The 24,426-nt window shown below is 36.5% G+C and overlaps 2 protein-coding genes and 1 pseudogene across 9 annotated transcripts in view; 1 reads left to right on the forward strand and 2 right to left on the reverse strand.

Moving 5' to 3' along the window:
* Positions 1-7,874, forward strand: part of LOC107636998 (protein MICRORCHIDIA 6-like) — a 10,224-nt gene extending 2,350 nt beyond the window's left edge. For 7 of the 8 annotated variants that reach the window (XM_021103556.1, XM_021103571.1, XM_021103561.1 and 4 more), the window contains 11 exons: positions 560-688; positions 2,728-2,826; positions 2,922-3,026; positions 3,102-3,242; positions 3,526-3,618; positions 4,952-5,003; positions 5,290-5,401; positions 6,320-6,464; positions 6,774-6,853; positions 7,066-7,108; positions 7,567-7,874. In XM_021103556.1, coding sequence (XP_020959215.1) covers positions 560-688; positions 2,728-2,826; positions 2,922-3,026; positions 3,102-3,242; positions 3,526-3,618; positions 4,952-5,003; positions 5,290-5,401; positions 6,320-6,428 — 840 coding nt within the window. In that variant the 3' untranslated portion in view covers positions 6,429-6,464; positions 6,774-6,853; positions 7,066-7,108; positions 7,567-7,874. The remainder of the gene's footprint in view (positions 1-559; positions 689-2,727; positions 2,827-2,921; positions 3,027-3,101; positions 3,243-3,525; positions 3,619-4,951; positions 5,004-5,289; positions 5,402-6,319; positions 6,465-6,773; positions 6,854-7,065; positions 7,109-7,566) is intronic. The other variant, XM_021103577.1, reaches the window with a different exon arrangement.
* Positions 10,422-13,531, reverse strand: LOC107613411 (annotated as a pseudogene).
* Positions 22,714-23,538, reverse strand: LOC107613404. The gene has a single exon (XM_016315380.1). It carries the CDS (start codon positions 23,536-23,538, stop codon positions 22,714-22,716), a length of 825 nt encoding a protein of 274 aa, XP_016170866.1.

The following is a 24,426-nucleotide window of genomic DNA, read 5'->3' on the forward strand; positions in this document are numbered from 1 at the left end:
TTTTGGTGGAGGAAAAAAGAAAACTAAGGAAAAATGGTTAGAAAAGATGGTGGGTGTGTGCATGCTATTTACCTGGTAATGGAAAGTATGGGGTTGGTGGATATTTTGAGAAAGGGGAGTGGGGCTGGAAGTTTATGGTGATTGAAATGACTGATGCTACCTTGGAGCAGTTGCTACAAGTTGTTCTTGAGGAGCTAGAGATCTCAAATGAGGAGGTGGAATTCATGGTACAATCGAGACTCATTCTTGATGGACTTGAAGGGAAGAAGATTAATTCATTTTCATGGGAAATAAGGTTTGATTGGAATACAGTGTGCAACAAAGAACATGCTTTAAAGATACACAATTTGTATGGGAAAGTAAACGAGAATTCAGCTGGTGGAAACAATAATGGGAGGAGCTATCTCATCTTGTGTGTTCTTAGTAGGTATATGGTTCATGGGTCTATGATTAGATTTTTCATAATCTTTTTAATGGATTGAATGTACGGGGGTGCTATTCATGCTTTGCCTCTCTCTCTCTCTCAGTTTTATTGACCAAGTGATCACGTCTATATCAGGTGCATTATCAGATCAATACATCAAGCGTTTCCTTCGAAATATTAAATGACCAAGAGCATTTTATTTCCAATTTGTCCATAATGTTGCACTGGTCTCCATTCACATCAGAAATAGAACTTTTGAAACAAGTTAGTTTCTTATTTATCTCTTGATCGTGATTTTGCTGAAACTGCTTATCTTTTATATTCTTTGGTTTTTCTTTTGTCATATTGGTGTCTTGCTGTCAATAGATTGAGCTATTGTAGCAGGTGCTAGTCAAATTTTGAAGAGGAGAGCCGGAGGCTCTTTCTTATGGGAGGGAATTTATTGTTTAGCATAGCTGTGGTGTCTAGTTGATTGGGTCAGTCTATACTTTGTTTTTAGTGTTTTCACTTTCTATTACAAATTCTCTGAGAGACTAAAGAGTTTCATTGCAATTATAAGCATTGTTTTCTCAGGCATATCTAGATAGAAATTGGTGGGTTTGAGAAATAGTAAAAAGGGTTTGCAATTTGCAGTTTGCATTCTAGTGCTTAAATGTTCAGGAATCAGGACTGTCTTTTACGAACATATGAAATATGAGCTCAGGGTTGATGCCTTTAGGAACAAAGAATCAAAAATTAATGTTAACAGGGTGCAATTTTAATGATATTTTCCGAAGAAAGCTGATTGAAGAAGTTGATAAAATCAAAGGAAGGAGGATATAAAAGAAGTGGAAAGACATACCTAAGGCTGCGTTTGTTTTTAGAAACAAGACAGAACATGACACTGAAACGGAGACAATAAGACGGAGACACTAAAAATTATCTTTTGTGTATTGTGTTTGGATACGATGGATAAGACACTAATGTAATGTTTAGTATTATGTTTGGATACACATGGACAAGACTAAAATATTATATGAAATGACTAAAATAGCCCTGTGATTCCAAATTTTCTACATCAATACAAATTAATTTAATAAAAAATAAGAGTACGTAGGAGTAAAGACGGAATTTGAAAGGGAGTGGTGGTGGTGGTGGTGGTGGTGAAGAGGAGAATGATGATGATGAGGGTAATTTGGTCAAAAAAAATAGAAAAGGACGATTTTAAAGCGTTTTTAAACGTTGAGGATGATTTTAACAAAAAAAAAAAGGCTAGGGACGAAATCGATTTTGACTCCAGACCTTGGGGACGAAAAAAGTACTTATCCCTTATTTTTATTACAAATCAAATAATATAATATAAGGTTAAAATGGTATTGAAGTAAAACGATAAAAAGAAAAGAATTATCTACCCCCAATAAAAAATTCTACAGAAAGGAGAGAGTACCTGAAAAAGAAAGAGATAGAGGAAGAACAGGAAGAAATATCTCTGAACAACGCAATAGGAAAAATAAGAAGGGATAGGAAAAATAAGAAGGGGTAATAGTGGAAAAAAAAAAGAAAACAAAATTTATAAAATTGTCCTTCGTGAAAGAGTGGACGTATAAAAAAGTGTCTCGGAGACAATATGTCCAATGTCCATGTCTCTGCTTCCAAATACTTTTTAAACAAGTGTTGTCCATGTCTCCGTGTCCTGACGCTACCTAAAGGATTGATGCATCACATAACGTAATAGCCAGTATAGGCCAATTTATCGGTACAATTCATAAACCTTTGCTTCTATTTAACAGCATGCACAACAATCTCCTCTAAGAGGAGTTAGGAAACAATTATTTAGTCCTATAAAGTTTTGAGACTATTAGCTCAGATATTACAATAAAGAGTCATTAACATGCAACTTCCACTGATAATTCCCCCCTTAGAAGGAAGAAGCACACTAATTATAGTTGCAATTTACCTACTGCCCATGTGGAATAATACGGCAGTCTGATAACTTTTATGAAACCAGTGTATTTAGATAATTTTATTTTTAAATTTTGTTCCTTTTTTATGCTAGTTTATCCTGAGTGAGTAAGGCTGAAACCTTTTTGGTTTATCTGGTGACTCCTTTATTCCACTTAAAGAATTTCAGGTGCCTGGACATATAATCAAGTCACAAATTCTTGCAATAGATTTCATGATTTCATTTGCTTTCATGAACAACCTTTTCGAAATTATTACTTGCTAATATAACATTATATTCTTGTATGTTTTCCCAATTTATCGATTAATTGCACATTTCCTTCAAGGATTGTGATTTATTTTGAAAATTCTATTTTTGGCAGCTTGACGAAATTGGATGTCATGGTACTAAAATTATTATCTACAACTTGTGGTTCAATGATGATAGCAATATGGAATTAGATTTTGATTTTGATACTGAGGTGATATTTTTTGTTTTTATGGTTTTTTAGCTTTTCCCAAACGATCATGCTTTAATTTCTTGTATGGAACTTTGATATTAATATTATGGATGTAGGATATTTGTATTGCTGGGGATATCAAGAGGGAGGTTGATGCACTTTCTTCCTGGGAGACATTGAATGAACAACACACAGCTAACCGGCTTCGATATTCTCTACGTGTATGGTTGATTTTGTAAATTGTATCCAAATGGTTTAAGAAGGGCTGATACTTTTTTTTTTCTGATGTTCTTTAGGTTTACTTGTCCATATTGTACTTGAGGTTACCAGAAAGCTTTACAATTATATTGCGAGGGCAAGTTGTGGATCTACATAACATTGCAGACGATCTTCAGTATCCTGAATTTATCTTGTATAAACCACATAGTTCAGACGAGGTTCTTGTCTAACTTTTGAAAGGCTGCTTCCCCTTCTCCTCCTCCTCCTTCTCTCTCATTTTCTTTTTAACTATATTGTCTCAATGGAAAAATTATCTTGGATTCTTACCATAATCCTTCACCTAACAGCTTTTTCCTTTAGGAGAGTTGATTCTTTATAGGCTAGATATGCATATATGATAGTTTTGATATTGGCAATTAATCTTTCAAACTTAAGGGTAGTGAGTTGCTTCTGTGAAATTTCAATAAGCTAATAATATTTCCCCTTTTGGATTAACTGCAGTCTGCTGTTGTGACAACAATTGGATTCGTTAAGGAAGCTCCTGAAGTCAATGTCCATGGCTTCAATATATATCACAAAAATCGGCTGATCCTGGTAATTATAACTCAACTGAGATCCTAATAAGAAAAGCTGATCAAATGGATGTCTAAGTAGAACAATGAGAAAAACTATTATAAGCACATCTATTTTGATATTTTGGTTTGGAAGAGTACAATTATATTGTTCATGTAGCTGATCCTGCTTAATGGATTAAGGCATGGTATCGGTGGTTGTTCTTCAAGGGTTGCATGGACACTAGAGGAAATGATATGCTCTATAAAATAATGGTCAAAGGAAGGAAACTGACATGAACAGAGGAGCTTATTTTTGTCATGGAGTAATATCCCAGATTAGTTCCTAAGGAGTATTTTTTGTCAGATACTTGAGTCCCTAACAAATTTTAGCTACCAAACCAATCCTTTTTTTTTTTTTTTACCAAAGATATGAGACTCGAGCCCGCAACCTCTTAATTGAGTATGGGGAGACTATGCCATTTGAGCTATTACTCATGCTACCAAACCAATCCTTAAAAGTTTTATTTCGTACAAAATTAGCTTCCGCATTAGATTGCTCATTTACGTGAAAGAACTGATTTGAAAATTTTAAGAATTCTCAGAGACTTTCATGTCCTTTTTAAATAACAATGGAGACTGGTTTGTCTAACCTTTTTTTAGCAAGATTTGACGTAAGACTGATTTGCCAAACAAAATAGAAGGTTGGGGCAAGATTTGAGACAAGACTGATTTGCCAAACAAAATAAAAGGTTTGGGATTGATTTGGTAATTAAAATTTGTTGAAGACTAAAGTATTTAACTAAAAATTTATTGGGAATTAATTTGGGCTATTTATCTTTGGGAAGACTGCAGTATGGAAGCCATGTGTTGCAAAGAAAGGAAGGCCATGAACACAATCTTATTTGAAAACCATAGTCTATATATAAATCATGCATATTCTAATAAAATTGATAACCTTGTCATCTCAAAGTCCTTATACGAAATTTTGCTCCAAATTATGAGGGTTCATTGGTGCGTCAATTAGTTGATATTTGACGAAGGAACTGTAAATTAAGCTAGGAAAGTATAGCATGATCAGGTTAAGTTAACAAACAAATCCCCCCTTCTTTACTGGCATCATGTGAAGTTTGTATTATTAAAATGTGTAGTAAGCCTAGCGCAGTAGTGCAAATTCACATGTATTAGATTTTCCAACACAATGGTACTATATAATAACAAGAATGGGAAGTCTTTATATGCATCTTAGAAAATTGGAATCCCTGCTATCAAATAGATATTACTAGTTTTCAAAGGTAGGGTATCTTCATTTATTTATTCATCTTTCTCTGTTGTTCGTACACTTAAAATATAAGCTCTAACTTTTTAATTTACAGCCTTATTGGCAGGTTGTGAGCTATCTGAGAAGTAGAGGCAGAGGAGTTGTCGGTAAGCAGAAAATAACTTGAGAATATTTTTATCCTCTTTATATGAGAGATAAATATGTTCTTGTGGGAGCACATGTTTAACAAGTTCAATTGCATGAACTTATATAAAAAGGAATGCAAGTCAATATCAAACAATGATAGTAGACCGAATTTGTTGTGCTTTTACAGTTTACTTTATTTGAGTATGTAATCGAAGATGTTACACTTGTGTTCACCTGATAATTATTTGTTAGAGATGTAATCAATTTGTGGAGGATAGGTGCCTGACTATGTTACTCTTGTGCCAGGTGTCCTGAAAGCAGATTTTATTCAGCCTACTCATAATAAGCAAGATTTTGAGAGGACTTCCTTGTTTGCAAAGCTTGAACATCGCTTGAAGGAAATGACGTGGGAATACTGGTATGGTGTTTTTGTGTTGGTGGTCATTTGACATCATGGGTTGCTGAAATAATATACTCCTGGTTGTATATTCTACTCTTAGAAATGAAGTGTTAGTAATTTCTTGATATCCATTAACAAAAAATATCTTCAATATATCTTACATCATATCCATGATGGTATCTTCAAATTGATTTTATATATCTCTATTTTATTACTTCATTTCTCATTATTTTATGAAAATTTATATATTTTAATATTTTTCAATGTCTTTTCTCGCATTTCTTTCTTCCTTTTGGAAGTGAATTCAGTATGATAGTGAGGTCGTGTTTGATTTGGTGTATTGTTAAACTTAATATTGAATAGTTTAGAATATAGTTTTCTTTATTATATAGTATAATGAAAAGTGCAAAACTATCAAAATAACCAACAAAAATAGAGGATCATATATTGTTCAACTTTTAAATTTCATTAAATTAGTTAAAAGGATATTAACTATATTAAAATAAATCATATATAATATTTAATATAATTTATAATTTAAAATAAAAAAAAGAGCTTTTAGTAATTAGCTCTAAAATAATAAAGGTCTAGTTTAATGGTATTCTCTCAAATTAATTGTACTTTTACTTTTAGTTACATAGATGCTTTAGTTAGATTAGAATTATTAGTGATAGTGTGACTGTGTGAGGATAACCGTTTGTTATAGTGTAACATTTTATACAATATTGTACCAAACTTGGTATGCTTTTATCCTAACATTTTATACAATATTGTACCAAACTTAGGGTTTAGGGTTTAGGGTTTATATATATCTAATTTTCATTTCGTTGTTGGATGTATAATCCATACTCCCGATTTATGCACTCGAGGATGGTTGAATTAACAATTGTTAAGCATTAATATTTGTCATGCCTGGATACTTGTAAAATTTTGTAGGGATTGTCATTGTCAACTACTTGGGTATCAGAAAAAGAGGCCTAAGTCTCAGGTCCCCATTGATACTTTGCCGCCAAAACCACCTGGCTTTGAAATACCGTGGCATTGAACAAAAGTACCTATCCACATAGCACGTTTGAGCAAGGTGTCTGCATTAGAATGTTGATTGTAATGTTTTGACTTTGGTTTGTTAATATTCATGCATGTTATTTTAGGAAACTTTTTTATCCAAACATTTTCCAAGTTATTATTCTAATTACAATTAATACTACTCAAACAAAGAGTCTTCATATTCTAGTCATTTTTATCTTGTCCTTTATTATTATTATTATTATTTGGAGAACTACTGTCATTTCTCCTTTTGTTCCACTTGATTTCCTTATATTTCATGCTCTGGCATTGTAAATCATTGAAATTTGTTTTAATGGTTCTTCCACCCTTGCTTTTTGTGTAGACTACTGCATGTTCTGAAGACCAGGAGGAAGACCAAGGCACTATACACTTGATACAAGTGAACACAGAACTCCGTGCAAGGTGAATAAAAAAAAAATTTACTTACATAGTCATTGCCAGCATTTGATTACTTGGAATGCAGTTATACAATTCTTGTTGCTACATGCCATATTTATAATTCTTACCTTATCTAGAATTGAGCAACACCCATTGTTCTTGCCTTGGCATCTAAAATATAGCATGGCAGCTCTATGATGCAAAGACTCGTTCTCTTTATTCCCCTTTCCCTGCAGGTGTTTGGAATTTGAAAAGACAAATGAAGAACTTTGTCACAAGGTAATTAATTCTTACCCAGTTGTTAAGGGTACTGGGATACAATCAGAAAACACCCTTTCAGTTTTCTTCCCTCTTTTTCATATTTATCAAAGGACGTTGCTGAATTTACATCGTAGTTTCACATAACCATCACCACAAAATATAGAGACAAAACAGTGTAGCCGAAGCCGTAGCCTGTAGGGATCCAAAGTTTCTAGAGATGGCCCCATAGTTTTACCGTTCATATGTTTTTTGTGTTAATGTCTATCTATAGACAATTGCCCCACTCAGTCGGTTGTTGTCAATGTCTCTCTAACCCAGTTGTACAGAAATCTCACGAGAGGATTGAAATCTAGCCAATTTTTTTCAGTTTGTGCAGTTATTTGGAATCTGTTAAATTTAGAACCTTCCATAGAATGAAAATCTTGTTGTTCGACCTTTTCAATTTTGACCATTCAAGAGGAATCATGAGTTTACAGGTGACAGAGCTTAGAAGCAAAATTCAAGACGCTAAGCTTGAGTATAATAGCCTTTTGTCTCAAGTGCACTACCAGGACCTGATGCTAACATGTAGTGTAGATGGTACACCTCTTGCAGCCTAGCTTTGTTTCTCCAGAATTTGTTTTTTTGGTGGAAGGTTCTCTAGTTTGAAACAATGTTGTATGATATGGGGATGGATTCTTCATGTGAAAATATAAACATGGTTATGTGCAGATTTTTTTGGCCCCAATATAGCTCTCGCAAGAGAATATAATATATAGTGAAAGTTATGTGAGAGTTTAGCCCAGTCTATATAGATAACTATTTTTACCTGTAATTATATGAAAGTAAGATACATCCTAATATCTAGCCTTTTTTAGATATATGATACTGTGAGCTTTAAGTAATTAATGCCATTCTATAAAGGAGGATAGAGTTGAGCTTCTCTACCACTCCCCCTAAAGGGATTCCTTTGGATCCTTACAAGTTACATTCTTATGGTTTTGTTGGATCATGTGAAACGGTTTGTATGCACGTGGCTTTCTCACCTCTAGAAAAAATGTTTGGTTTTCTCATCCGAATTCCAGATCTTGGTTTGGGTAACAGTTATGTTCTTAATTTCTTTGCATGCTTCATTTTCTGATCGAAAACTTGCCATGTTATTATTTGATGGAGTATTTCTTTGGTCTTTAAAATATTGAAATTGATATCACAGTTTTTAAAACAAGCTTTTGACACTTATTTAATACTGCTAAATCAAGTTGTCGGCAACTATTATTGCTAATTTGCTATTCATCTTATTGGTATAATGGTATCATGTTGATTTGGTGGAAATTTATCATATATCCAAGAAAATGTTAGTTTTGTTTAACCTTTTTAAAATTTTAGTTTGAGTTTCCTAAAATTAAATTATCATAAATATTCAAGTATTAAAAACAATATCTATGGGGAACTAAAATATAAGGACTTACATTTTTGTATAACAAAGAAAAAAGTAAACAAAACCTCAACTAAAGTTTATTTTTACCAAAAACAGTTTAATATATTGAAAATTATTATATTTAGGAACTTTGTCGTGGGAAAATGATAGAGGAGACACAAATTTGGAATCAACAATGACTACATACAAACAATGGCGTATCACACAATTTTTCACTAGTGTGTTTGAACTTGAAGTCAGCGTTTGATGATGTACCAGTACTGTTCCCGCTAACTAAAATGTTTAAAAACACAAACTTTGTGGGAAAAGAGAAAAATAAAAACTTAACAGTTTATATGTTTGTATTATCCACACCTTCCTTTTTGATATCAAAGAAGCATATTGCTGCTGTTGTTGTTGCCATTGAATTATTCTTCTTATCTGGTGAAGGAATCAACCCAAAGGAGGAAGAGTTCATGTTCGTGTTCCAATACTCACCATTCCCTGTTTTATTATTATTGTTATTAGCACATTTTGCAGCAGCGCCACCATCTGAACTTGAAATGGAAACTTTGCTCCAATTGCACCATATCCTCAACATGATGTAAATCATAACCAAACATATCACTGTGGAAGTGAAAACAATCTATTATATATATATATATATCTAATTTTAGTTTTACAACTAAAATGTGCCATAGGTCACTTTTTCATTGCAATTGAAATCAAATTTTTCCCTCCAAAATTAAAGAATTCTTCCCTTGTTCATACTAATTTTATAACAAAAAATGTGTCACATGTCATTTCCTCATTGCAATTAAAATCAAATCTTTTCCTCCAAAATTAAAGAGTTCTCCCTCCTCCCTCTCTTTTTATCTATCCCTCTTATTTCTTTAACCACTCTATCTCTTTTATATATCATTATCAATGAATAATTATAAATTTGACAATCAAAATATACAACATCACATTCTTTAATTATATTAAAATTAAAATTAAAATATTAAAATTGAAATTAAAATATAACTATATTATATATTGTATTATATTATATATTATTATCTAATTTAATAACAAAATGTGTCACATGACATTCTTATTAAATTTGAGATAAAATATTTTCTTCTAAAATTAATAAATTCCCTTCTTAAATTCTCTCATCTATCTCTCTTCCTTTTTCTATTTCTATCTACTCTTTCCACTCTATATATAATTTGTAATTTATATTTTATATTAGTAATTTGACAAATCAAAATGTGTCATCAGATATTTTTTATTATAATTAAAATATTTTTTTTTCAAAATTAATAAATCTTCTCTCTCAGTCTTCATCTTTATATTTCTCTCTCTTTTCTCTCATTCTCTATTTTTTCTATCTTTTTGTTCTACAAAAAATAAAATTAACAAAATAATATAATTTAAATAAAAAATATTATTATTATATACATATTTTTTTAGTTTTTTTGTTTAATTTTAAATTTTCACTGTTTATCTTTTTAATCTATATTTTTATTTTTCTTCTTTTAAATATTTATTAAATATAATTTAGAAAGTATGCTAATGTTATAATTAAAAATTAAAATCAAGATTCAATTGTTTAAATAAAATTAATTTTGAGTTAATTTTATAAATATCAATATAATTTTTTTCATGCTAATATCTAATTATATTTTTATATATATACAGAGAAAAATATATTATTTTTAAATAGCAAGCATAAAAATTAATTATTTTTATTTGTGCAACATACTTAACACCTAATCAAAAGTATACAAATTAAATCGTTTCAAATTTTAGATAACGAATATTAAAATTAATTATTAGTAATAAATCAAATTCTTTCACATGAAAATAATAATTAAAAATCTTATTATTTGATTTTTTATCCATAGAGATCCTAATCTTCTTAGCTAAGGAGACTTCTTAATTTGATTTTATAAATTTTTTTTACTATAATCAATAATGTCAGGACAAAACCGATATAATTTTAAAATATTTATATTTCCGTAATGTACGGATAAAAATACTAGTTGCTACTATGATTGCCGCCACTTGCATATTTGATAGCTGCATTTGCATTTTCCCGTGATGTGGAGCATGGTACCAATGGTGGGCCACACAAGCCTTCATTTTTGAGGAATGAGCTTCTTGGGAACCCCGAAAATGTTGAGGTAATCAGGCCTTCAAGATTGTTGCTAGAAAGATTCACTACATGGAGGCTTGTGAGTTTTCCCAGTGATGAAGGAACCTTGCTTTGTAGCTGATTGAAAGAGAGATTTAGTCTTTCTAGCTTCATAAGGTTTCCAAGTGAAGATGGAATTTCACCCGTGAATCGATTTTTACTCAAGTCTAAGATCACTTGCAATTCAGCAAGATCCCCTATCTCTTCTGGTATGGAACCTGTCAAGAAATTCTCTAAGAGCCTGAGCTCATAAAGCTTGCTGCATTGCCGAATCATTGAGGGGATGCGGCCGGAGAGACTATTGCTTTGTAAGTCATTGAGGCAAGTGAGATTTTGATGGCGTCATTTGATTCATGTAGCCGACCCCACCTAGTGGGACAAGGCTTTGTTGTTGGTGTTGTGGGATTTCCCTGAGAGATTGTTGTGATGGAGAGAGAGCTTAAGCAAATTTGAGCATTTACCAAGCTCAGAAAGCACCCTGCCATTGAAGTTGTTGTATGAGAGATCTAGCTCACCAAGTGTTTGTAAGATTGCCGACCACGGAGGTAGTTGGCCAGTGAACCTGTTATTACTCAGGAGCATGTGTTCGATTTTGTGAGAGTTCGGGAGTTGAGGTGACACGTCTCCTGTTAAGTTGTTGAATGACAAATCGAGGAAGTTAAGCTCAGTAAGGTAGGAAAACTCTGAAGGAATGGCTCCAGTGAGATTATTGTATGCGAGCCGGAGACGGCTGAGGTTTTGGGAATTGCCTAATGTAGAAGGGATGGGACCTGAGAAGCTGTTGTTAGTCAAGTCCAGAATAGTTAGAGAATTTGAGCCAGTGAGAGGAGAGAAACTTCCACTGAACCTGTTGTGGGAAAAATTTATGGTTTTGAGGTTCTTGAGAGCAAGAAGTGAACGAGGGAGAGGTCCTTCAAAGGAGTTGTTGTAAAGGGTAATTTTGAAGAGTTCTGAAAGATAACCGAATGTGGGTGATATCGAACCGGACAAGCTGTTATCTGCTAATGCTAATATCTGAAGACTCTTACAGTACCCCATGCTTGGAGGGATTGGACCAGACAAATCATTCTGCCTCAGATGAAGAACAACCAAGTCCTTAAGCTTGCCTATAGTTTCTGGAATCGGCCCAGTAAAGTGGTTTCCAAAGAAGTTGATTTCCCTTAAGCTTGTGCAGTTTGTTAACTCTCTCGGTATGGTTCCAGACATCTGGTTATCATAGAGGTAAATGGTGTTCAATCTATGAAGCCTTCCGATCTCCACTGGGATTGTACCTGTGAAAGAGTTACCAAACAGGAAAAGGCCTTCCAAGCTAGTAATATTTCCGATTTCCAGAGGTAAAGATCCAACAAAGCTGTTGTTGTTGAGCACAAGATCAGTGAGGTTCTGCAGCATGTCAAGGTTGGATGGAAGCTCTCCTTCAAAGCTATTGTCAGAAAGATCCAACTGTTGGATTGAGGAACAGTCGAGTAGCTCCAAGGGGAATTTCCAAACAGCATGTTTTGAGACAAGAAAAGCTGCTCAAGCTTTGAAGAACCTTTGAGGCAGAAGTTGCTTGGAATGCTACCAGTGAAAGCATTATCAGACAGAACCAGGGACACGAGATTCTGTAATTTGGTATTGAGGAGTGGTATTGGTCCCGAAAGGTTGTTTTCGGACAAGTCTAATGTCTGCAGCTGGGTTAGACTGTTGAGCTCAGAAGGAATTTCTCCATTGAGTTTGTTTCCAAGCAAATTCAGGTATGTCAAGTTGGAAAGATGACTCAGGGTTTTAGGAATTGACCCAGAGAGAGTATTGTTGGCAACATTTTCAAAATTTTGAATGATTTAAGAGAGCCTATAGAGGAGGGAATGTTCCCATCAAGCATGTTGTTTGATGCTGCAAAGTTTTCGAGCATTTCGCAGCCTTGAATATCTTCAGGTATGGTGCCACTAAAGCTGTTACTTTGCAAATCAAGAGAAACCAGATTCTTCAATTCACCAATCCCGAACGGTATGCTACCATTGAAGTTGCAGTAGCCTAAACACTGTCAACTTTGTTAACAATACTAGATGCAATTTCACCTTCCAACATGTTGTCACCTATTCTAAGAACTTGCAAGTTCTTCAAATTACCTATCTCTTAAAAAGCTTTGAAGGGATGGAGCCAGTAAGCGATTTTGAATACAAGTCAAGTGTTTGAAGATATGAGAGGTGGTTAAACTCAACTGAGATGGAACCAGATATTCCTGAACCAGAAAGGTTCAGACCTATAACATGTTCTTGATCAAGTGAACATGTTAGACCATTCCAGTTGCACATGTGTGTTGTTGGAGACCAGTTGCTCAAGGCTCCTAATGGATCAATAAGTTCTGATATGATTCTGAGAAGCCAATAGGAATCTGTTTCATTATTGGCCATACTTGAAACAAAATCAGTGCCAATTATGGCCAGAAACAGAAAGAAATGGCTCAAACAAATGTAACTCATTGCACAGTGTTTTCCAAACGTAAGTTTCATTATGGAGATTCAGAAACCTGATCAATGGTTCAAATGGAATGCTATAAGGCTAAGAGATCCATTGTATGTAAAATTGTAGAGAATAAAGAAGGGAAAAGATCAAGTTTAAGATGCTGAGTATGAAAATGAAAGTACTTAAAAAAGGAGAACAGGATATGGAGGAAGAATAATGATGAAAACTGAAAAGTGACAAAGATTCAAGTGCTATGAGGATGTGAGATCCACCTTTTAAAGTAGTTCTACTGAAGCAGCCATGCCTACTCTGTTTAAATAGAAGGTTGACACTTAATGGTACAGATAAATTGCATGGATCTGTTTGTGGTAAATGAAGGGCTTAACTTGTAATTTATATTTTCTAAAAAAGTATAGTTATTATTCCTTTCTAGCCTTTTTGTTTCACAAGGGATTTGGTGCCTCTCTCTCTCTCGCGAATATAATATGAAGAGTTTAACTAAGTACCAGAAGCTATGAAATATATCATTCCCTTGGATAAAAGGTTATACAAAGTAGGCCAATTTTTTAAGATAAAAGTTTAGGTATGTTTGTCAATAACGACTTTATTGAAAACAAAGTATGTTCTCAAATTCAGTAAGTATTTATAGAAATATTATCAGATTAATATTATACGACTAATCAAATTTATTATTTTTTGGTTAATATTCTAAATCTTAAGTATTAAATTCTAAACATTTCTTTAAAATAAAGACACATGATAAAATTACTAATTAAAAAGATTTTATAGAAAAAATATACAAATTTTATGTTCTCAAAATTTTTATTATGCATTTATTAAACTAAAAGGTTCAAAAAAAATTTCTAATACTAATTTTATCAAAACACATATTAGCTAAACTCTTCATAAATTAGAAAAAAGACTCTTATACCAGTATTATAAATTTGAAGCCAAATCCTTAATACAATACAACTCGAATATTTATCGGCACAAATAGTCCACTTTCTATATGCAAAATAATTTGGTTCACATTGTTGTTGTACAAATTCATAGCATATGAAAAGAAACTTTTAGAAGTGTTCCTGTGTGGATACCTGGAAAGGAGCTCACTTCTGGGAGTCGGCGTTGAATTGTTATCTTTGGTGTCGATCTATGAGTCTTGAGAAAGTCCGAGCTTCACGCTTTGGGAGATGTCCAATCGTGCAGTGTGTGAACAAGAAACAAGGGGGGAGTGTACCTGCAAAGGCACTCCAAAGGTTAAGTTAGTATTGAGAATTCAATGTGTTCTCTAGGGATAGAAGACTATACCTTTTATGAGTGAAGATAGACAGGTCAGTTATGTTTCCGTTTCATCGTCTGAATTGAAGAGTAGTAATTGGGTGATAAAATCTAATCGGACGTTTCGATTCTAAGATATCTGTTGAGATTATTTGAACTGCCGAACTATAACGTCAGCTTGCCGACTTATGACACATAATGCTGAGTTATTACGTCGGATATGTAACGGACGGATCATAACCCAAAGCTTAGCCTGGGAATATGTTTCATGAAGCAGGTTGAGCTTTTAATGAGTTATGAGTCGGCTATTGAGGGAGGGTGTAGCTCGGCGAGTTTGGGTTGCCCTTGGAGCTCCCAGAGCAAGGTGCTTTACTGAACAGTTATTGAAACTATAGATTGTCATGATTAGGAGAGAGAAAAAGATAAATGAGAGTTTTAATGAGTGTGCATGTTTCCAATGCAGGCTTATTGGCTTTGATGTAACTGATTGGATGAGAAGTGGAACCGAAATTTTGGTTTAAGTGTGTTAATTAAAACACTTTGGAATCCTGAAGGTTTGCATGTTTGCTGTATTATTCTCTCTCAGGCATTTGGAACGAAAGAATGAGTAAAAGAGGTACGTGTTAATCCTTTTCTCTTGTCTTCTCAGTTTAGATTCTGTGGTTCTTTTGTCTATTCTTCTTCTTCTTCACTGGTATTTTCGAATGGGTTATGAGAAAGAGAAGAAGGGGGAGATAGATTGGTCTTACGACTGGGTCAATGACCATGTGAGGAGTCGTGTTTCATTGTTTTTGGATGTTGGTGCTGTGAATGAGATAGACAAGGGTAGGGTTGTGAGGGCTGGCTCTGGAATTCGATTGAAGTTACTTCCCTGTTTTGAGAATGACAGGATTTTTCACAGAGGGGAGGGTTTTGAACATTTCTTTATGTATAGCTGTGTATTGGAGGAACTGGGGGTGAAACTTCCATTTAGTAATTTTGAGTGTCAGGTGCTGAAGCAGTTGAACTGCGCTCCTTTCCAACTGTATCCCAATGGGTGGGCCTTCCTTCGTGCGTTTGAGATTCTTATGGAGTTTTTGGAAGAAAGTCCATCAGTGGAGCTGTTTTTCTGTTTGTTTCAGGCGAATGGTGTGTGGAAAGGTGGTTAGATAAATTTGAACAGTTCGCCGAGGTTTGGCGTATTTAAGTTATACAAATCGTCCTTTAAGAACTTCAAAGAGATGTATATTAAGGTGAGTAATTTGGAGGGTGACTTTCTGTTCTATGTTGACGAATATTTGGGCGAGAAATTTTCTCTTGGTGGTGTTCAGAGCCTCAAAATATTCTAGGGCTTGAAACTATATCCCCAAGGGATGAGTGCATAATTGAGTATATGGCTGAGGTTGTTGATCGGAAGGAATTGATTTCTGTATATGATCTGCTGCAATGGGAGAAAAATAAGGCGGCTGTTATAGATTATTTGGGTAAGGATTTCAATTTGGTTATTGTATCACTGTTGAAATTTGTGACAAATGTTGGTTTTTGCTTGCGTTACAAGTGGTAAATATCCGGGCGTATCTGCTGCGAGTCTGAGGGCTCGAGTGAGGAGTAAAGGTCTTGATAAAGAAGGATCTTTGTCAAAAGCGGATAAGGTCGGTACTAGTGAGGTTGATCAACCAAAGCCGAGGAGGAAAAAGGTAATTTTGAAGAGGAAGAAAGCTGACATGGTGGATCTGTCAGAAGATTTTGATGAGGGGCTAGAAGTTCCAATAGAGGAAGTTCAGAAGTTTTATGATAACCAGAAGAAGTTGCATGATGTTGTTGAGCAGAGTGAGGGTTCGTCTCTCTGGGGGAAGGATTATCCCTTCATGGTTACTGCTGATGAAGTCTGGCAGACCCCTTCCGATGTTATCTTGGCTGACGAGGTGGGGGATGTGGCGATTGACCAGTATATGTAGGTAATTGTGTATTTGTTTGTTGTTTTGGTTGATATATTTACAGGTGATCATGTTAATAGTCATTTTTTTTGTTTGCATAAGGTTGTTGGTCTGCAGCTTGCCAGTTTGGGGTGTAGCCGAGAAAAGCAACATATGAAAGCTGCTAATGAAAAGTCTGATCCGAAGTTGAAGGAGGAGTTAGATTTGAGAAATGCTAGGGTTGCTGAGGTTGAAGCGAAGCTGGCTGAGGTACAAAAGGAATTGAAATTGACAAAGGAAAATTATTCGAAGGAAGTAGAAGACGTTAAGAAAAAGGAAGCTGATCTCTCCAGTATGAGTGCTCGTGTGATTGAGTTATCGAGTAAGTTGAAGGGGGTGGAAAAGAGCAGACAAGGTGAGATTTTGGATTCTTTTATTGAAGGTTTTGAAAGAGCTTCTATTCAAGCGAAGTTTCTTGCTCCTGGAGTGAATTTCTCTTAGATGGATCCAGGGAAGATAGTGCAGGACGGGGTTATGGTGGAGGATGATGGTGCTGCTGAGCAGGGAGATGAAAATGTTGAAGAGGTTTTGGTCTGATGTTGTTGTGTTTGTTGGACATTTATTTTGTTGGTAAACTATTTTGCTCCTGAGGTGGACTTATGTCTGTAACTTTATTTTGCTACTATTTTTGGAGGAAAGCAATTTATGATGCTTCTGATTACATGCTGTTGTGCTTGTGTTGATTAGTATAGAATATAATTATGTTGTTTTGTTTTAGTAATTTGATTTGTGACTATGTCTTGGAGCCAAATTGTTTGATATGGGTAAAACTTACCATAGTGTTAGGTAAATTTGTTTGAATGGTGAAGTGCCATTATTTTGATGGAGATTGGTTTATGTTAAGGAAAGGCCGAGTAGGCCGAGTTTAGTGAGATGCCGAGTAATCGGAATAGGAATAGGGTTTATTTGATAGAGAATGTTCGGTGTAATCGGATTCGGTTTAATGATCGGCTATATTTTTGATAAATTTCGAATAGTCAGTTTCCGAGTATTGATCGGCAATCTGTTTGACTGATTAATTCCGAATAGTCAGATTCGGGGTAAGATAGGCTATTTATTTGATTGGTAGATTCCGAATGGTCGGTTTCGGAGTAAGATCGGCTATTTGTTTGATTGATAGTTTCCGAATGGTCGGATTCAGAGTATAGATCGGCAGTATAAATAGGTTACAAATAAATGAGAAGTGTGAAATGCAAAAATATTGACTTGATGAAATAAGAAATTAATTTATTAGAGAACCTTTGATTTCAAAGGCCCAGGTAGGCTAGCCTCGTTAAAACCTCTCTAAGCAAAACCCATTGTGGGAAAAATCTTGGTAGTAGGAAAAAGAGTACTAGCTTGTTCCTGGCTTTTAACTGTAATATAACTTTAAAGATGATACATTCCAAGTGTTAGGCAGATCTTTACCATCTAAGGTTTGTAATTGGTAAGCTCCATTGCCGATGACTTCGATGATTCGGTAAGGACCTTCCCAGTTAGTTGGTAGTTTGCCATGGGTTGAGGGTCTTCTAGCTTGTTCGATTTTTCTGAGCACAAGGTCGTTTACTTGAAAAGACCTTGGGTGAAGTCTTTGGTTATATCTCCGAGCTATGTGCTGTTGCATAGCTAGGTGTTTGATTGCTGTGGACGATCTGACTTCTTCCAGGAGGTCGAGTTCAGATTGCCGAGCTGTTTCTTTTGTAGTATGGTCGGCCATTTCAGTGCGCAGTGAGGATTGGGAGATCTCCACGGGTATCATTGCGTCTGAACCGTAGACTAGCCGGAAGGGTGTTTCCTTTGTGGTTGAGTGGATGGTGGTATTGTATCCCCATATGATCTCTGGGATGAGTTCGGCCCGAAGTCCTTTGGCGTCGGCGAGTTTCTTCCTTAAGGCGTGTAGGATGACCTTATTCGCGGCTTCTGCTAACCCATTTGTTTGTGGGTGCTCTACTGATGAGAAATGTTGTTTGATTTTCAAGTTCTGCAAAAAGGATGTGAACTTATGATCGGCAAACTGGCAACCATTATCTGTGATAATGTGCCGAGGTATGCCGAATCGACAAATAATATATTTCCATACAAAAGGAAGCATTTATTGTGAGGTAATCTTGGCTAGAGGTTGGGCCTCTATCCATTTTAAAAAATAATCAATTCCTACAACCAAGAATTTTACCTGCCCTGCTGCTGTCGGGAAGGGGCCGAGGATATCTATACCCCATTGGTTAAAGGGCCAGCTTACCTCGGAACAATGGAGGAGTTCGGCTAGGAGGTGTGTGATCAGACTGTGTTTCTGGCAGTTGTCACAACTTTTGACTTTTGTTTTACAATCTTGTTACAGTGTCGGCAAATAAATACCAGCTCGGAGGATCTTTGAAGATAGGCTTCTAGCTCCGAGGTGTGTACCACAGATACCTTCATGTGCTTCGGACAGCACAAGGTCGGCTTCTGGTCTGCAAAGACATTTTAGTAAAGGACGAAGGAATCCTCGTTTATATAGGCAATTGTTATAAATTGTAAAGAAGGAAGCTTGTCAACGAAAGTGCCGAATGTTTTCGACTTCGCCTGGCAATATCCCCTGTCCGAAGATAGTTTATGTATGGTGTTCTCCAATCTGCATCCTACGTTATACTTAGAATTTCTGTTAATTCTATACTGGGTTTAAATAATGTATATTGGTAGAGGGAGGAATTATTCTGGCGAGCTTAGAGAGGATGTCAGCTCGGCTATTGTTCTCCCGAGGTATATGTTCGATGTCACATTTTTGAAATTTTTAAAGTAAAGTTTGAAAAATTGCAAGGTATTTGGATAATAGAGGGTCTTTTACCTGGTAAAGCTCGTTTACCTGTTGCACAACGAGTAGAGAATCACAATATACCTTAAGCTCGGCTATGTATAGATCGGAAGCTAGTTTGAGGCCAGAAATAAGAGCTTCGTATTCACTCTGGTTGTTGCTCGCCTGGAAGGAGAAGTGTAGGGATTGCTCAATGACATTGCCATTTCCTTCATCAAGTATGATCCCGGCGCCACACCTGTGTAGGTTTGAGGAGCCGTCTACATACAAAGTCCATTCTGTTGAATATTCGGCAATGTCTGGGACTGTGAATTCGGCAATGAAGTCAGCCAAGAATTGGGATTTGATAGATGATCATCCTTGGTATCTGATGTCGAATTCTGAAAGTTTGACCGACCATTTTACTAGTCGGCCAGCCAGTTCTGGTTTTTGAAGGACTTGTCACAAAGGATGATCTGTCCGAACATAGATTACATGACTCTGGAAGTATGGCCGAAGTCTTCTGGCCGAGAAGACAAGAGCTAGAGCCAGCTTCTCAATACTCGGATACCGAAGTTTGACATTCTGTAATGTTTTGCTGGTAAAATAGATCGGGAATTGCTGCTTTCGCCTTTCTGCAATAAGAGTGGAGCTTATAGCCCAGTTAGTCACAGATAAATATAAGAATAACGGTTCCCCTTTAAGGGGGGTTTGTAAAATTGGTGGTTTTGAAAGAGTTTCTTTTATGGTTGTGAACACTTGTTCACATTCATTAGTCCATTGGAAAGATTTTTTCTTTTTTAAATTTTGGAAGAAACATAAAGACTTAGAAGCTAGGCAGGGTAAGAATCTAGAAAGTGCAGCAATTCTCCCTGTCAACCACTGGACTTCTTTGATAGTTTGTGGGCTTGTCATGTCGAAAACAGCTCGGCACTTTTCTGGATTCGCCTCAATACCTTCGCTAGTGAGCATGAAACCAAGGAATTTGCCACTTTGCACGCCAAATGCGCACTTCTCGGGATTTAACCGCATGTTGTATTTTCTGATTTGACCGAAGATTTCTGTGAGGTCATCAAGGTGGTTGTTTCCGATCTTCGTTTTGGCGACCATATGATCAACGTAGACCTCAATGTTCCTGCCGATCTATTGGGCAAATACTTTGTCCATTAGGCGTTGATAAGTTGCACCTGCATTCTTAAGGCCAAACGGCATGACTTTATAACAATAATTTCCATATTCAGTAATAAAGGCTATCTTATTTTGATTGGATGGATGCATTTGGATCTGGTTATAGCCAGAGTATGCATCCATAAAGCTAAGTTTTTGGGGCATGCTTTGTTGAGATCGGTGAAATCAACACACATGCGCCATTTACCGTTATGTTTTTTCACCATGACGACATTCGCCAGCCATGTTGTGAATCTGATTTCCTGAATGAAGCCGGGATTGATGAGCTTCTTGGTTTCTTCCAGAGAGGCTTGTTTGTGGTCATGGCCGAGGTTCGGCTTTTTCTGTGCTACAGGTCAGACAGACGGATCTAATGCCAGCTTGTGGGATATGATGGATGGATCAATGCCTGGCATATCAGCTGGGGTCCAAGCAAACAGGTCGGCATTTTGTTGTAGGAATGCTCGGAATGAGGCCTTCTCTTCTGAACTTAATGTGGAACCGACGTAAGTGAACTTGTCTGAGCTATTGGCAAAATAGATTTTATGCAAGTCTTCTGTCGGGGTTGGTCGTTCAAGGGTTCAAGCCCTAGGATCAAGGTCGGCCAGAGCTGGTAGGTCATCTTGGTTGCCGATGTTGTGCACATGAGCTTGTATGTTAGGTCTTTTAAAACTGTTGTTGTAGCATTCTCTGGCCTCTCGAACATCACTGTGAATAGTTGCAATTGTATTATCCTGCAAAGGGAACTTGTCACAGAGATGAATTATAGAAACTATGGCGCCGAACTTATTTAAGAAAGGTCGGCCAAGTATCAAATTGTAAGGACTAAAACAGTCAACAACTAAGTATTGAATATCTGAAGTTTTTGATAAGGGAACCTCACCGAGTGTGGTTTGTAACCACACAGAGCCCATAACCGAGACTCTCTCACCTGAGAAACCAACCAGGTCTCCAGTGGAAGGTTGGAGGATGTTGCTGCTCAGTTTCATTTTCTGAAATGTGGAGTAAAAGAGAACATCAGCACTACTCCCAGGGTCTAGTAAAACCTTTTTGATTAGGAGATCTCCAAGCTGCAGGGAAATCACGACCGGGTCGTCTAGATTTGTTACATTAGTATTATGGTCGAATGTCTGGAATCTTATCTAAGGAAAGCGTGTAGGTGTCTGCTGTTGATGTTGATCGGCTTCTATGGAAAGCATAGCTCGGTAAGACCGCTTTCTTGCCGAGCTTGTGACCCCATCCACCTGCAAAACCTCCAGAAATACAGTTAATAATACGTCTTGGTTGGTCGGGAGGATTGGTGTTCGGTCGATCTTTATCTCGGCCATGCTGTGTTGCCGAGCTTTGGTCACCAGGGGGAGGTGCGCGTTGTTGTATGTGGCCGCCGATATACTTGTCGAGATGACCTTGTCAAGCTAACCACTCCAAAAGGTCTTTGGCGATGACACACTCGTCAGTAGTATGTCCGTGCTTTTGATGAAAAGAATAATATTTTGATCTGTCTGCGCTTTTTGAATCTGGGTAGCTGCCGGATTTTCTTGGTGGATTGATCAACTTTGAATTCAAGATCTCCTTGATGATGTCGTCGCGCTTGGTGTTAAACTGAGTATAAGAATTAGGGGTGCACAGACCCGGCCCGGTCCGAAGGCCCGGCCCGGTCCCGAACACTTTAGGGGCTAATTTGGTGTGATTTCATCGGGTTTAGGGCCGGGTAAGGGTTTCAAAAATAGACCCGGTCATTATTTCGGGTCGGGTCCAGGCCATAGCTCGGGTCACCCGAAGTCGGCCCGGTAGCCCGATCATCATACACAATTAATATTTTGTGTTATTAGTGATGGATCATGACTATTCTTATGTGGAATTTAAGTATTGTAAACCTTAATATTTTGTGTTATTAGTCATTATAAGACTATAAGTTAAGGTTTTATATTTAGAATGCATAAGACTTTATACTAATGCATAATATTGTGTTATTTGTATTGATTTAAATATTTGGTATTATTAGACAATATTAGTATTGATTGTGGTTTTGCTTTAGTATTGATTGTGGTTATGATTTAATTTAAAAAAAGGGTTGGTTCTTGTTATATTTTTCTAAGTGAATTTTACCATGTTAAATAATGGTTGGAGTCTTGAAAATTTGGATATTTTTACATGCTAGCTTACAAGAAGGTATCAACGTAATGTAATGTTAACGGCCCGGTTTTCACCCGGTATAATTGTGGCCCGGAAGTGTATTGGTTTCATCGGGTCTAGGGTCGGGTTCGGATCTAATAAATAGACCCGGTGTATATTTCGGGTCGGATCTGGGTCACATCAAACCCGGCTTCACCCGGCCCATGTGCACCCCTAATAAGAATCATATCGGGGAGTTGGTTTGAAGTTTTTCTTGTTATCTCGTGTTTTGTCATCGTCTCTGTATTGTGGTTTCTCTGCTTTTCGAGCTTGTCAGAGCTCTTCGATGTCAATCTGACATTTTGCCTTTTCACGGAACTCGGCCATAGTTTTAGGTTTGGCTATGGCAATGGTCTCCTGGAATTTTCCTAGTCGGAGTCCGCTTTTTATTGCGTGCAGTTCCACCTCGGGATGGAGGTCGGGTATACTCATGGCTATCTTTGTGAAGCGCGTCATGTAGTCTCTAAGGCTTTCATGATGGCCCTGTTTGATTGTGTTCAAGTAATCGGAGTCATGTAGATAGATGGCCGATCTAGCGAAATGCTCCTCAAAGGGCTTTGATAGGTCTCGAAATCGAGAAATAGAACCTGCAGGCAAAGAACAAAACCAATCAAGTGCAGGACCGTCTAAGTAAGATGAAAAACAACGACATAAAACTTTATCAGATACACCATTCACTATCATTATGAAGGTGAACTTTTTAATGTATTTCTTCGGATCACCTAGCCCATCATAGGGGGTTAGTGTGGTCGGCAGTGTGAACCTTCTGGGTAACAGAAAATTCATCACCTCGGCCGTGAATGGCCCAAGGGAGCTTTCTAGGTTGTCATCCTCATCTTCTGGCTGAGCTTCTTCATTGTGCTCGGGTTGCTCTTCTTCTTGTCGAGCAGTTTCAGAGACGTGCGTCGGTCCTGACTGATGCTCGGCTTCTTCCGTTCGTTCTTGTCGATCATTGTTGTTTTCGATTCGGGTATTATTCAAATTAGCAATCTGATTTGCCATTCTTTGGTTCTCTTCGGCCATGCACTGGTTGGCTTGCCGTAACTCAGTCACCATCTGAAGAAGTTTAGATGGTGTGGGTGGAAGTTGCTCAGCCATGGCTCCAGGCGAGAACGTCGAGGCCGATGATATAGAGAAAGAATTATATTCTCGGGCCTATGGTGGGCGCCAATTGTTCCTGTGTGGATACCTGGAAGGGGACTCGGCTTCTGGGAGTCGGCGCCGAGTTGTTATCTTCGGTGTCGATCTATAAGCCTTGAGAAAGTCCGAACTTCACGCTTTGGGAGATGTCCAATCGTGCAGAGTGTGAACAAAAAACAGGGGGGAGTGTACCTGCAAAGGCACTCCGAAACTTAAGTTAGTATTGAGAATTCAATGTGTCCTCTAGGGATAGAAGACTATACCTTTTATAAGTGAAGATAGACAGGTCGATTATGTTTTCGTTTTATCGTCTGAATTGAAGAGTAGTAATTGGGTGATAAAATCTAATCGGACGTTTCGATTCTAAAATGTCTGTTGAGATTATTTGAACTGCCGAACTATAACGTCAACTTGTCGACTTATGACACATAATGCCAAATTATTACGCCGAATATGTAACGGACGGATCAAGAAATAATTTTGGATCACAGAAAATAAATCAAGAAACTTGAGCATGATTTGACTTAACAAGCTAAGAGTACCATTAATTTCGAAATCAGAAAATTTCAACTACATTGGTACAAACACATTATACCATCGTAATACTAAGATTTCCTCTTACGATGTTTAAAACATGACATACCGTGGATTTGCCATTATATTGTGTCTGATTGCCGTGATAAAATTCTTCAAGTTATCAATGAAGGGAATAATAATGAGAGAAAAAGATAAATAGGTCATGGATTTATAATTTAAAAATGCATAAGTTTTTTATTAATTAAAAATATAAAAATATTTTTTATTTTTTAAAATATAAGATATTTAAATTCTTTCATTCAAAATATA

Source organism: Arachis ipaensis, chromosome B01 (assembly GCF_000816755.2).
Source record: "Arachis ipaensis cultivar K30076 chromosome B01, Araip1.1, whole genome shotgun sequence".
Lineage (NCBI taxonomy): Eukaryota > Viridiplantae > Streptophyta > Magnoliopsida > Fabales > Fabaceae > Arachis > Arachis ipaensis.

Coding starts and splice junctions, on each gene's coding strand:
- LOC107613404 (XM_016315380.1), bottom strand. CDS start 23,538: ATGGCTGAGCAACTTCCACCCACACCATCTAAACTTCTTCAGATGGTG.